The sequence below is a fragment of the Macaca nemestrina genome, chromosome 8 (assembly GCF_043159975.1).
Source record: "Macaca nemestrina isolate mMacNem1 chromosome 8, mMacNem.hap1, whole genome shotgun sequence".
Classification (NCBI taxonomy): Eukaryota; Metazoa; Chordata; class Mammalia; order Primates; family Cercopithecidae; genus Macaca; species Macaca nemestrina.
The window spans coordinates 12045907-12060691 of record NC_092132.1 but is presented as its reverse complement, the minus strand read 5'-3'; the positions used below and the strand labels follow the sequence as shown (position 1 = coordinate 12060691).

The 14785-nt window shown below is 48.3% G+C and overlaps 1 protein-coding gene across 5 annotated transcripts in view; it reads right to left on the bottom strand.

Annotated features, from left to right (window-relative positions):
* LOC105492837 (N-myc downstream regulated 1) overlaps nucleotides 1-14785 on the bottom strand; it is a 60406-nt gene that overhangs the window by 11930 nt on the left and 33691 nt on the right. For all 5 annotated transcript variants that reach the window (XM_011760104.3, XM_011760106.3, XM_071067804.1 and 2 more), the window contains 6 exons: nucleotides 12725-12845; nucleotides 9868-9930; nucleotides 9067-9127; nucleotides 7130-7216; nucleotides 4940-4996; nucleotides 1283-1386 (listed from right to left, as the gene is read on the bottom strand). In XM_011760104.3, the coding sequence (XP_011758406.1) occupies nucleotides 1283-1386; nucleotides 4940-4996; nucleotides 7130-7216; nucleotides 9067-9127; nucleotides 9868-9930; nucleotides 12725-12845 (493 nt within the window). The remainder of the gene's footprint in view (nucleotides 1-1282; nucleotides 1387-4939; nucleotides 4997-7129; nucleotides 7217-9066; nucleotides 9128-9867; nucleotides 9931-12724; nucleotides 12846-14785) is intronic.

Sequence of the window (14785 nt, the reverse complement as noted above, 5' to 3'; positions counted from 1 at the left end):
TCTCGCAGCCTCTTAAGTCCCAGCCTCACCAACTCTGAGTCCTCTATAAAGCACCCAAATGATCTCTTTAAAACTCAGGCCTCATCTTTCCATTCCCTGTCTCAAACCCTGGGGTGGTTTCCCACTGCACTAGTGTGAGACCCAGTGCGGGCCCGGCCCAGTGCCGACCACCCTCCCTGCACGCACTCACCCACCCTTTCTGCTATCTTGCAGCTCCCAACATGAGAAGCTCTTTCCCAGCTCACAGCCTGGAGTTAGACAAGCAGGATCCAAATCATGCTCTGCCACTTTCTAGCTGTGTGGCCTTGGGGAGAACACAGGACCTCTCTGCGCCTTTGCTTCCTCAACAGGAAATGACAATACTACCAGGACCTTCAGAGTGGGATTTTGAGAGGGGTCCGTTCATTACTGTGCTATCTGTGCAGGCAAGTTAAAAGTGTGGAGTCTGCAGGTTGTGCTGGTCTCCTGTGTCTCCAGCACCCAGACGAATGCCTGCCTCACTCCAGTTCTGAGGAAGTGTTTGCTAAGTGAACGCACAGCCTGGCTTCTGTTTCTTCAGTCACACAGTGAGATGAGGGCAGGATTGTAAAAGGAGGCAAATACTAAGCTCTGTTACAAATGTTCATGTCAAGAAGTCACGTTACTAACATTTGAGCAGAGATAAACACTATGAGGCTTATTTCTAGCTCCTGTTTTGGGAGCGTGGCAGAGCCAGCTCAGCAGGTTGAGTGAGCTCTCTGGAAGATTACAGAGTCTCTGGCTGACACCACTGGCCCTGAGCTCTCTCCTCCCCTAGCTGAGCTCCAGATAAGCACCTAGTGCTGGTGGAGGGGACCATGCCTTAGGCAAAGGCCGTGTTCAGGTCCTCCTTATCCTTGGAATGACAAACTCCCAGAAGCCTGCCTGGATTATTCCCAGCCTCCAAGAGTGCTTTGCTGCTCTCTCACTTAGCTCTTCTTACATTTGGCCTTTTGTGGACGTCAGCAGTGGGCACACACATTTACGTTCAACCCTCTGAGTGTGCGACTGCATCCCTCTCACGTCTGCACCCCCAGTGGTCTGGCATGTTTGTTCAGATCCCTGCAAGATGAGCTGAACTCCAGGAACCAGCTTACAGGCCAGGTGTCCTCCTGGGGACACCTGTCCTATGAATCTATTTGCTCAAACTCAGAGCCTACCTCTTCCACTCATTTTATACCCTCCCTCTCACCTGCCCCATATTTCGGAACTACAGAAGACACCTCATAAATAGCAATGATGTGGCTGAACAACATCCCGATACCTGTTGTAGGCGTTGATGAACAGGTGCAGGTTGCCAGGGTTCATGTCATTCACGATGTGCTGGCGGTAGGTGTGGACCACCTCCACGTTACTGTGCATTTCTTCCTGCATTTAGAGAGGTGAGAAGATGGTCCTCATTGCACTGTGGCCCTGGGCTGGTCACTACTCTCTCGTTCTCCAGGTTATTTGGATACAAAATAAAGATAATAATGCCTAATCCACAAGACAGCAACGGACCAAAAAAAAAAAAAAAAAAACCGTTTGGGAAAGCAGCACACCCACCAGGGTGCAGACAGTGCTTTCACTATCCGCTGGGAGCAGGAAAGACACCCCATCCTGGAAGGGCCACACCCCACCCTTCCAAACCCATTAATTAGGAAGTTTCAATCTGAAGTCAGACACCCTGGATCTAGAACTTAGCTTCATCACTGCCCTGTTCGTGGGCAAATCTTTTAACCTTTCTGAGCCTCACGTCTCTCTATAAAAATAAAGGGAAGAGAGAGTGTTGCCTACACTTCCCTAGGTTATAGGACTTAATGGAGGTTGTGTTCTCACCTCTACCAACAGTAACAATTGGATGCAAATGTTAGTAATTATTTTCCAATAGAAAGAGTTGAAAAGAAGTTTTTCATGCTCCAAAAGCAAAACCAACTCATGCAACAGGAAGTTGCTGAAAAGAAGGGCAACTGCAACTCCCACCATGGCCAACCAGAGCCTTGGGGAAGTCGGCCTCAGCCTCCCGTCTCTGGGTGCTTTTTGAATGTCATTTGTGACCAACAACTTGTTTGCTCTGTTTCTCATTTGTACGAGGGCAGACACTGGAGGTTTCACACAGGCGTCTGATGTGACCAGTGGCAACCCGATGAGAAGTTGGAGTTGGGGGTCAAAGAAAGCCAGTGTCAAGCTTGAGCTGCGTCCAACAGCCCAGGATCATTTAGAGAGCAAGGAGGTCAACTGGCCACTAAGAGCAAACTCTGGAAAAGATAGTCAGGAATGATGCTGGGATTTCAGATCAAAACCAACTGTAGTGATCTAGGGGCACCCTTAGACATTATGGCCAGACCAACCAGTCTCCAAATAACTTGGGGTACAATCAGATCAGATGCTCAACGCTATGTGTGACATCCCTTCTCCAGTGAAACAGAAACAGTGGCTGTGAATTTTTCCACAATTCCTATCAGTTTCAGATTACACACTCAGGACAGGGAAAATGTATCACACGCAGTGTGGAATGAATCGTAAAAGGGGAAAGAGGACTCTGGTGGGCTAAGCCGTGGCCCTCAGAAGATATGTCCATGTCAAATCTCTTGAACTTGGGAATGCAAACTTGCTGGGAAAATTTTTTGCAGGTATAATTAATTAAGGATCTTGATATGAGATCATCCTGGATTACATGAGCTGGGATGAAGTCCATTGGAAAGTATCCTTAAAAGAGAAAGGAGAGGGAGAATTGAAATAGACACAGAGAAGACCATGTGAAGACAGAGGCACAGAGCGGCCTGAGCAGCCACTAGCCAAGGAATGCTGACAACGACCTGGAGCAGTAAGAAGCCAGGACGAATTTCCCCTAGAGCCTGTGGCAGAGGGGCGGCCCTGACAGCACTTGATGCCAGAGTTCTAGACTCAGAGCTGTGAGAGAATACACTTTTGTTTTTCGTGTGTGTGTGTGTGTGTGTGTTTTGAGACAGAGTCTCCCTCTGTCTCACCCAGGCTGGAGTGCAATGGTGCAATCTCAGCTCACTGCAGCCTCTGCCTCCCAGGTTCAAGTGATTCTCCTATCTCAGCCTCCCGAGTAGCTGAGATTACAGGTGCCCACTACACCCTGTTAATTTTGTATTTTTAGTAGAGACAGGGTTTCACCATGTTGGCCAGGCTCATCTCGAACTCCTGACCTCAGGTGATCCACTCGCCTCGGCCTCCCAAAATGCTGGGATTATAGACGTGAGCCACCGCACTCAGCCCACTTTCATTGTTCTAAGCCATCCTGTTTGTGGTAATTTGTTACAGAAGCCACAGGAAACCAACACAACGGGCAAACCCAGCAGTTGTACCCGCCAACTCCAGAGTGCGGCCTCTGTTCCCCTCAAACACTCGCCAACTCCAGAGTGGGGACCTGTTTCCCCAGGACTCATGAGAGTGTCAGATGGTCACACGTTAGCTCAGAAGCAGCCACTGGTATATAAGCAAATCAGGTCACTGCAATTTCAGGCAACCAAGGGGTTTTCCAGACCCGGGGCTTGAAACCAAGCCCATGGCATACGCTTCCCGAGGACAGCTGGCCCCAGCTAGAGACACAAAACCAATGTCTGGGGCCAGGTAGGCTGGGCTGATAAGATGACAACCGCTCACTTCTAGCACGCTGCGAGGGGCTTGGCTCACTCCCCCTCAGTGGCATGACTCTGCAGAAGAGCAGCTCATCTAAGAGCCAGGCAGCAGCACAGGCAGCCGCCATCCTGCTGTGGTTGCCAGAATGAAGCCAGATTCATAGACACAAACACTGGCCCCACCTCTCCCCGGCAGAGACCCTACACAAGTCACTCAACCTCTCTGGTCTGTTTCCTCTTCCATAAACTGGGAATGAGAACAGAATTCATCACACAGGTCACAGAGCACCTGGGTGGAATCCTAGTCCTATAGCTAATACTTGTGAGGCTCTTAGGACTGAGTCCAGCACACAGCTAACTCCACGGACACGTTTGCTATAGACCAGATTTAGAACAGCCCAGAACTGGAAACAACCCAAAGGTCTATCAGCAGGTGAATGGAAAAACAAACTGTTGCACATACATAAAAGGGAGTATACTTCTCAGCACTAAAAAGGAATACACTGTTTTTTAAGAGACTGGGTCTCTCTGTCGCCTAGGCAGAATACAGGGGGCAATCATAGCTCACTGCTCACTGTAACCTCAAACTCCTGGGCTCAAGCGCTCCTCCTGTCTCAGCCTCCCAAGCAGCTAGGACTATAGGCATGCACCACCATGTCTGGCCAATTTTTAATTTTTTTGTAGAGACAAGGTGTCGCTATGTTGCCCAGGCTGGTCTTGAACTCCTGTGCTCAAGCAATCCTCCTGCCATGGCCTCCCAAAGTGCTGGGATGACAGGAATGAGCACTGCACCCAGACTAGGAATAAACTATTGATCCACTCGTTAACATGGACAAATCTCAAAATGGTTACGCTGAGTGAAAGAAGCCAGACCAAAAAAAAAGAGTACATACTACATAATGCCATTTATATAAAAATCTAGGAATTGCAAAGCAATCTATAAGGGCCAATGCAGAACCAAGTTGCCTGAGGAGGAGGGAGAAGAGGATTATCAATGGGCACAAGGAAACTCTTGGGGTGATGGAGACGTTATTCTGAGGACAGTGATGGTTTTACAAATGTATATACATGTCAAATTTAGCAAATTCTGCCCTTTAAATATGTGCAGTTAATGTACTTCAATCAGCCGTGTTTAAAAGACACATATAAAAAGAGAGAGAATGAATGACTTGTTGCTTATGAATGAATAATGTCACATTATCTCACGAGCACCAGCTCGGCGGCCCCCAGTCGATTGTGTCTTGTTCTCTCCACCCCCACATGGGGCCCGGTGCTGAGCACCACACAACACATTGCTCAGCAGGAACAGTAGAATGCCAGACCACACAACTCACCTTCCCAAAGAGGTGGGACACCACCATGTCTGGCAGGGCTTGGGTCCATCCGGAGATCTAGGGAGGAGTAAAGTGGGTGGATTAGAAACCAGGAGCTAACAGTAGTGAACAAAGTCAGCAAAACCCCACTTCCCCGGGGGGACAGTGGCATTGCCAGACTCCCCTCTGCATGCAGGCCTCAAGGACATCCCCGTGATAAAAACTCAGTTCCTGTCTCCAGTTCCCTCCTGGACCTGACCCCCCACATGCAGAGCCTGGGACTATATCCAATTCCTTATTTTCAGAGGCCCATGCACAAGAAATCCACAGCAAATGAGCGCTGAATAAAGATCCAGCTACTGCTAGCTTACCCTGCTCAAAACATTCACCAAGTCTTCAGCATAGAGGGCCATCCATTCACCTCTTCCAAAAACACACTGAACTCCCCCGTCTACACCCCCGGATATGCTTGGCTCCCAACTGTCCCTCTCTCTCATCTCCAAGCCAGTTTCCCCTTTCTAAGTATACTGACATTACCAAAGACACTGACAATCTTCTTTTTCCTACCTCTCCCCAGTGACTAGGTTTGCAGCAGGAGCTCTATAAATGGTAGGATACAGCAGGAGCTCCATAAATGTGTGCTGACCAAAGCATTGAGCAAAAATAAGCAGCAGAGAAGCTCTAGACCTAAGGGTCTTTGGCTGGCCCTTGCCTGCCACAGCCCAGCTGTGTGGCACTGGGCAGTGTGCATACCTCTGGGTCTCAGACTTCTAATCTGGAAATGGGAGTGCCAGGAACTTCAAGGCCACAAAGTCAAGGTGAGGAGTGCAAGAAGTAACTGCACATATCACAGTGTCTAATACCAATGCCTGGTACTCAGAAGGCTGGGGTTGAAAAGGAAGGGAATACTACAGCTATTAAAGCCCTGCAGACCTTCCCCAGGCTTCACATTAGCCAGTGGTCGACATCGCCAGACCTTCGAGTCTGGCTCAGAACAGGGATCATGAAGCACGGCGGGTGGACTGGAATGTCACTTCCTTTGCTGGAAAATCAAATGAAAAACAGAAGCGTGTTCCACTCCCGAATGTCATATAGGCAGGAGGGAAGGGCTCCTGCATTCTGGAGGAATGTTCAAAGAACAAACACAAAATCACAGTGGCTAGGACAGGGCGGGGGATGGAGCAAGAGGCACGGCCCCTTCAAACCCTCAGTCCCTGGCAGCCTCCCAAAATTTGGCAAAACTGCACTTGCAAAATGAAAAGCTGAGATCACCTCAGCTTTATCCTATTTCAACTGGAATGACCTGCCTATCTCCTCGGCAAACACTGAGGCCTTTACAGGGCAAAAAACCAAAAATAAACACCACAATGACAATTTTTAAAAGATAAACAAGGAACCTTAGGACACCAGCCAGGGCAGAGCTTCCCAAGACAGCACAGGCCCCTTTTCCTCCAGGCAGCCCAACCTGCTGGCCAGGCCTGCCTGTCTCCCACCCCGGACAGGAGCCCCAGGGGCAAGGATGGTCAGATCCACGAACCACGAAGTCAAAGCAAGCTGCATCCAGTCCCCATTCTACTGTCTAGCTTTATGTGGCCCTGGACAATCCCCTTAGCCACACCGAGTCCTCACTTCTGAAACGGTGATAAAAATTCTCACCTCCTAGAGTTACTATGAAGATTAACTGCGGTAATGCACACATAGCAATGTAGAATGAAACTAGCACATGGTAAACTCTCAATCTACGTTAGCTAATTATTATCGTAAAATTTTGTGGCACACTAAATATACATTTATTTTTCTTTAATAATATGTGAATGAATTCCTAAGATTAGAGGCTTTTGTCTTGTTCATCTCAAGAAGTTTTGTTCTTCAAGATGCTCAGCATCTTGACCAAAGCCTGGCACAAGTTAGGTACCCAGCTAATACTCATTAACCCAAGCAATGCTTATCCAAGCTGGCTCAGGGACCTGCATCCCAGTGCTTTCCCTGGCTTAGACAGCTTGGTGGTATTTAAGTCTTCTGAATGGCAAACGGCTGAGGTCATGTGTACTGTTCTAAGCAAAGCAGAGGGAACTGGAGTGGGCAGTAGAGGGTAGCGGAGGAGTGGGTAAAGAGAGAGCTCGTAGCTCCAGGGCTCCCCCAGCCAGAGGCTGTGTGCACCTGTCCCTCTGCCTGCAGGGACTCCGCCTGCCTGACAGGCCCCCACCTCACCTTGGAGGCGGCCCAGTCCATCCAGCCTTCCGCACAAGGGTTCACGTTGATAAGAACGAGGCCCTCCACCATCTCAGGGTTGTTTAGCTGCGATTCAAGACACAAAGTGAGACAGACATCCCAGCAATCTGAAACACTAGGAACTTTCCAAGGCAAACCGAAGCTTGAGAGAAGTGCCCAGAAAAAGGCAGTGTGGGCAGCAGAGCAGGCTGCTGCTCCCTGGCCCCACCCCATGCAAAACTGAGGTTCCAGCACAGCAGACACGGGATCGGGTCCTAGAGAGAGTGGGAAGGAGAAAGAGGAAGTGCAAAAGAAGTAGGAAGCCCACTGCGTTGCAGACCTGCCTTGGGCAAGTCACTTCAACCCATGGAGGCTCAGCTTCCCCACCTGTCAAATGCGTGTAATACACCATCAACCTCATCAATCAAACAGGGTACACAAATGCTCTCTAGCTGTGGCAGTAACAACTGTATTACTTCCAGAATATATAAACACACACACACACACACACACACACACACACACACACACACACACACACAGAGTTATGCATCGCTGAATAACAGGGATACTTTTGAGAAAATTCATCATTAGGAGATTTTGTCATCATGTGAAGATCTCAGAGTGTACTTACACACACTAGATGGTATAGTCTACAACTCACCAAGGCTGTACAGTACAGCCCATTGCTCCTAGGTTTGCTGTACAAACCTGTATGGCAAGTGACGCTACCGAATACTGCAGGGAATTGCATCATGATGCTAAATATTGATGTATCTAAGCAAATCTAAACATACAAATGGTACAGTAAAAATGGATCATTATAATCCTATGGACCCACTGTCAAATATGCAGTCTGTCATTGACCGAAATGTCATTATGTGACGCAGATACATATAGATATAGATATGTACACCTGGGGTTCAGTTGAGACATTTTTTAATTTGCTGAGAGTCTATATGGCCAGACCATTTTGTATTCATGTCAGCATTTCTTTCTTTTTTTTTTTTTTGTAAAATGGATGTTGTAGAATCATGTCAGTATTCCTAACCTCTAGCAAAGCCCAGCAAATCATAGGCAGTCAAAATACCTATGGATGAACAAAATGAGTATTGCTGCATTCTTACATAATTGCTTGGTGAGGATACAAAGGAACAGTGGCTTCTGACCTGAGCCCAGAGAAATAACAACGACAACTGTCATGAAAACTTCCTGTGTCTGATTCCAGTTTAGAATCAGTTACGAACCAGGAGTACCCTGACTGCAAAAACCTGTACAGCTGTTAAAAAGCAGTGTCGGCCGGGCGCGGTGGCTCAAGCCTGTAATCCCAGCACTTTGGGAGGCCGAGACGGGCGGATCACGAGGTCAGGAGATCGAGACCATCCTGGCTAACACGGTGAAACCCCGTCTCTACTAAAAAATACAAAAAACTAGCCGGGCGAGGTGGCGGGCCCCTGTAGTCCCAGCTACTCGGGAGGCTGAGGCAGGAGAATGGCGTGAACCCGGGAGGCGGAGCTTGCAGTGAGCTGAGATCCGGCCACTGCACTCCAGCCTGGGCGGCAGAGCGAGACTCCGTCTCAAAAAAAAAAAAAAAAAAAAAAAGCAGTGTCATAGCAGAGTACTCAGTGAGCACGGAGCGTCCTCACTAGATGGCTAAGCAGACAGAGTCAATGACAAAAGAATGTGTCCAGTACCACTCAAGAGTGGAGGAAGAGAAAAGGTTGAGTATATACATATATATACACACACACACACACATATGTGTATATATATGAGTACTCACGTGTCTCACACACACACACACACACACACACAACTGTGGAGCATACGGGTCATTTCTTTTTCCCTTTTGGGTTTCCAATGCTTTTTCCAAATGTCTTCCTTCATCTTAAAATGTTATTTAAAATGCGATTTTCAAAAAATGCCAAAGCACTCACAGCAAATCGAGTTAGGATGTAGGCGCCTGCTCCTGTTCCCATGCCAATAATGCTTTTCAGCCTGGAAACAGAAATACAAATGCATGTCACACAAGGAGAGAGTGACAGGAGCCCCCAAGGACCCACTTAGCACTTCCTGAGGGTGACCGCCTGGCTAGGCAATGCGGGAGCATGCTGCCGTGACTGCCTGCACAGCCCTGAGGTTACCGTGCTTTAGGACTGGACAGAGACCGCGCCCTTGGAGAGCCACGCCCCTTATCCTCACTTCCCTCCTGGCCGCCACCCAGGCTCTGAGAGACCGTCTGACATTTCGGGAAAGCCCGTTACGGCATCATTTCTTCCCACTCTTAAGCTTTATTTTGGATTCTAAAACTTGGAATGAAAACAAATTGAGCAAGAACCATGAAGTTATCATTATTTGAAGGGCTCAAGACAGAGATGAACACTGGAAAAATGAGGGTGTGGAGAGAAAAGCTAAGGTCTCAGGCGACTCCATTCCAGAACATTCCATGGGAAAGAGAAGGGAATGGAAGAACAGGAGGCAAGAGCAAATGGGTGGGGCGGCTGCCATCACACAACATAACATTCATGCAAGAGGAAAACTGAAGTTACAGGAGGCAGACTAGAGCTCAGAGACTGTGTGAAGAACAGTGTTCACAGAGTGACAAGCTAATTTCTTGCCTCATCTTTAAACTGCAAACTTAATTTTAGTGGTCAGTCCAGATCAAAGCCAAGGGGCAGGAAGATGCTAGAAGCCAGGCTTCTCTGCAAATGGAGGAGGAGCTGATCCCTCGCTCTTACCCAAACTGTTGAAGGACTCCAGGAAGCATTTCAGCCAGCTGATCCATGGAGGGGTACATGTACCTGGGGATGACACAGAGAGGCCATTAGTGAGCGCCCAGAGAGAAACGGGTAATGGAAACAGGGACACGCTTGAAGGGCGGGGCCATGCAACAGACTGCCCCATGCACATAGACGCCCCAGTCTAGTCCCTTCCCATCCTCCTTCCAAGACCCTTGCAGCACACCCTAACTATCAATTGCTTCCTATGCGCCAGGTCCCATGGATGCATTCTGGGGCATTATTAGCTCATTCAGTTCTCACAATAACTCTAGAAGGCTGCTAGGATTTTCCCCCCAGCAAGATTATAAATATCACTGAGGCTGAGAGATGAGCCACTTGGCCTCACGAGAACAGTAGATGGTTAGCCAGAAACATGTCCTCACTGGGTTTGTCTGGTTTTGGGTCTAGAGTGTTGCAGAAACTGACTAGAAGGCATTTCACAATTCCAACCTCAGGGAGAAGGAATTAGATCAGGCATGAATGAGTTCCATCCGCAAAGGAGTGACTGATGCTCACACATGCCGGGCTCTTGGTGAGGCAATGGCAGGGGCCTGTGAGCAAAGCAGAGGCAAACCAGGACAGGAGCCAGCCCTCAAGTCAACAGAAACAGGGGGGTGTGACTCATAACAAAGGCTATCGAAAGAGAACTGCCGTGATCAGGTGATCAGGGAGGGCTTCTTAGAAGAAGTGACGCTGAAAGGGTCATGGGAACCTGATGAGTAAAGCGTGTGGGCAGGGAAGCAGCGTGTTCAGATGCCCTGGGAAGAGCCAGGAAGAGCCCGTATGGTGTGGCTCCACATCAACAGAACCACTGAGTTAGAAGCCGTAGGGCAGAAGAGGGGCAAAGACACGAAGCTCCTCTGAAATGGCCACACCTCAATTTGGAGCCAGCAGCTCCTAAGGTGTGACACTGGAGAAGCCACTTAATTGCAGATCCCTGTTTCTTCCCTGTTGCCCAGGGCTGGTGTGAGGCAAGGAAGCAGCAGAATTCTACTCCCAAGGTCCCTCCTGTATAGATGGTGGAAGCCAGAGCCAGGAGGAGCCCAGCCAGGGATCCCCCACCCTGCTCTGCTGTCTCAGCTTCAGGATATAGGGGGCTCACCCTTAAAGGGCCTGGGAGACTCCCTCTCACCCCTCCCAAGCCCCACACTCTCCTCTGCCCTACTCCAGGAGGAAGAAACAAGTCAGGCCCCACTCTGACAGTGGGTCCCATGAGATGCACACAAAAACCACCTAGGAAACTAGGGGGAAAACACCCTGTAATATCTAGACCAACTGAATAAAAATTCCTGGGGGTGGGGCTCAGGCCTCAGAATATTTGTAAAACTTCTCCAGGGGGAACTAAGAGTCTCTGCTTTCCCCCCAAGTCTTTCACACAATTGGTCCAACTAAAGATAGATTTACTGACATACCTCTGGCTTTATCTGCTGGTTAACAATTAACCATGTCCCACTGTTTTAATACACTTTTAATTTTTGGTCCTGGTCCCATATGGTTGACTGTACCTTCTCTTCCTCTCTGATAAAGGTTAATTATTAAGGATAATTCTGAACACTAATAAAAAAGGATTTCTATTTATAAATGCCAAGAAGGCCCCTTCTGGAAGACTTTAAACCCAAGAACCCGCTCCTGCCCTGGTTTAATCAGAGCGTCAGGTGCGGGGACAAGAGGGATTATCTCTGAGGTCTGCCTCCCCAACGTGATGCTGATTGGGGGATCCAACAAGCTTGACCATAATTGCACAAGGGGAAATTGAAAGGCCATGCCCATACAGATCACGGGCTGACAAGGGCCAGGCAGTGTAAACACTCTCAACTAAGGCAGCCTGATGTTCCAAAGAGGATACACGTCTCAGTAGATAGGACCAAAGCCAACTCCCCGGTTCTCAGCTGTGCAACCTTTTTCTCTTTTTTGGAGACAGAGTCTTGCTCTGTCACCCAGGCTGGAGTGCAGTGATACGATCTTGGCTCACTGCAACCTCTGCCTCCCAGGTTCAAGGGATTCTCTGGCGTCAGCCTCCCGAGTGGTGGGGATTATAGTCACGTGCCAACACGCCTGGCTAATATTTGTATTTTTAGTGGAGACAGGGTTTCACCATGTTGGCCAGGCTGGTCTCGAACTCCTGACCTCAGGTGGTTCGCCCACCTCGGCCTCCCAAAGTGCTGGGATTACAGGCGTGAACCACCGTGCCCAGCCTCAGCTGTGCAACCCTGAGCAAGGCAGTTAATGCCTCCATGCCTCAATATGTTCATCTGGAAAATGCAGCTAACAATACCAACCACACAGAGCTAGCTGTAAGGATTAACCCCAATGTTAAACACGAATGATGAAGCCTAGCCCACAGGAAGTGATCCATCAACGTTACTTCTCTCCCTCTCTTTTTCTCCACAACCTTCTAGGTTTTTCACCACACTATTTGGTCATGTCAAGTCCTCCTCCACTTCAGTCCTGTCCAGGCTGAGCACACCTATGGTAACGCCAGCCTTGCAGGAAGGCTGGGGCAATGGGGAGGTAGCATCTGATGAGTATCCTGTTTCAGTTTAGGAAAAGTCAGATGAAAAAGTCCTAGAGACAGATGGTGGTGATGGCTGCACAACAATGTCTGAATGTCCTTAATGCCACTGAACTATATACTTAAAAGTGGTTAAAGTACTAACTTTTATGTTATGTATCTTCCCACAATTTAAAAAGTGGTTAAGACGATACATTTTATATTTTACCACAACTAAAAAGTATTTAAAAGAGCAAAGCAGCTGAACCCCTCCCCGACACCCAGTTTCCATGCTGTAGAGCTCATAGGGCAAGAGGCTCTCACCCTGCGGGGAAGGAGGCTGCGCCGTCCTGCTGGCCAGGGGCGTCCACGTGGCAGACGGCGAAGTGCTGGGTGATCTCCTGCATGTCCTCGTAGTTGAAGAGGGGATTGTAGCAGGTTTTGTCTGAAGAATAGCAGAGAGGGAGAGACGAGAAAGAACTAAGAGGAGAAAAAAAATTAGGTGTCTCGGTGGCAAAGCTCATTCATTTTGTTTCACTCCTATTCAGAAGAAGGAAGTGAACTTGGAAGAACACAGATGTTCGCTTTTTTGTTTTTTGGTTTTGTCCCCATGCCCACTTTCTTCCGGTGATAAAAAGCAAGAGTAAGTCATGGGGCAAAGGAGTGGGAGCTGGCAGATGAATCTTGCAGTTGGTGCTGGAAGGGGCTCCCAGGATGGCTCCTGCAGCTCCTCCAGTCCGTCAGGGTCAGGATGGCCCTGGCGTGAGATGGGTTTGCCCCCCGATCCTCTCTTTCCATCTGGGCCCACTATACCCTCCTATCTGGGGTACTGGCCCAGGACACACATAATTTTCAAACAAGGAGGAGCATGGGAGGTGAGATGTGCCTCCTCCTTTCATGTGGCCCGGATGAGTCTCCTCACTGCTGAAGAGAGTTGGGCTGCTCACCCTACCTCCTGTCCCTTTTCCTTCTGGGCACTCAGCTAGGCAGTACTTCCCAGGCTCCCTTGCAATGAGAAGCAGCCATGTGATCTGTTTCTGGCCAATAGCCTGTGACTGTCACCATTTCCTCACCATACCTGCCACCGAGATCCTCTAAGATCCTCTAAGCTTCTCTCTTCTCCCATCTACCTGCCAGAAGCACAGTTTCCAGCAGAAGGCTCTGCAGCCCCAGGGGATGGCAAACCCCCAAGCTAGAAGGAGCCTGGGTCCTTGAATTGCCAAATAGAACATGTCCCACTCAACACCCACTAAACTGTTACGTGAGGGAGAAATAAAACATACATTGTGTTAAGCCACAGAGGGCTTGGCATCTTTTGTTACAGTGGTAAGCCTATGATAGACCAACAATGAGCCTCTCTACATTGGGAGAGGCTGCCATATGCAATTCCAGTTCCTTGTCAGAGTCAATCAAATAAGATAGTGTAACTCAAAATACCTAGCACGGACCTGGTACAAAATGGATGTAAGGGAAACAGACAGGGGAAGAAGTGAGATAAAAGAAGGTGAGAATGAAGTAAAAAGTGGTTTTCAGTGGATTTCCGTGAAATCATCCCCAGCCTCAAGGTATTGATAAGCTTTATAGAAACTAATGAAAATCAGGCAGTCCATCATCAAAAATCAAGCAAGCTTGCAATACTCAAGTTCACAAAAATTACAGGACCAGTGAAACCTATGTGTCTTCTGATTCCTCACGGAAGAATTCACCTCTACTCCATGAAATTTCAGCATTTAGTAGATTCCATTCCATTTGCGTCTATGAAAAACGGGGAACCCACCTCTAAAAACCCTCCTGGTAATCTTGGAATTCACAGTCTAAACATTCATGGCGGTGTTACTCACACAGCCAAAAAGTGAAAATGCCCCAAATACCCATCAACTAAAGAATAGATGGCCGGGCCCAGTGACTCATGCCTATAATCCCAGCACTTTGGGAGGCGGAGGTGGGTGGATCACCTGAGGTCAGGAGTTCGAGGCCAGCCTGGCCAATATGGTGAAATCCCGCCTCTACTAAAAAAACAAAAATTAGCCAGGCGTGGTGGTGGGTGCCTGTAATCCCAGCTACTCGAGAGGCTGAGGCACAAGAATCGCTTGAACTCAGGAGGTGGATTACAGTGAACCAAGATCGCACCACTGCACTCCAGCCTGGGCAACAGCGCGAGACTCTGTCTCAAAAAAAAAAAAAAAAAAAAAAAAAGAAAGAATAAAGTGTGGTAAATTCATACAATGGAATATTATTATTCAATAAAGGAATAAAGGCAGTACAAATACTAATGCATGGCCTGGATAAACCTTGAAAGCATTATGAAAGAAGCCAGTTACAAAAAAATTACATGTTATTTGATTCGATGTATACAAAATTTCAGAACAGGCAAATTCACAGAAA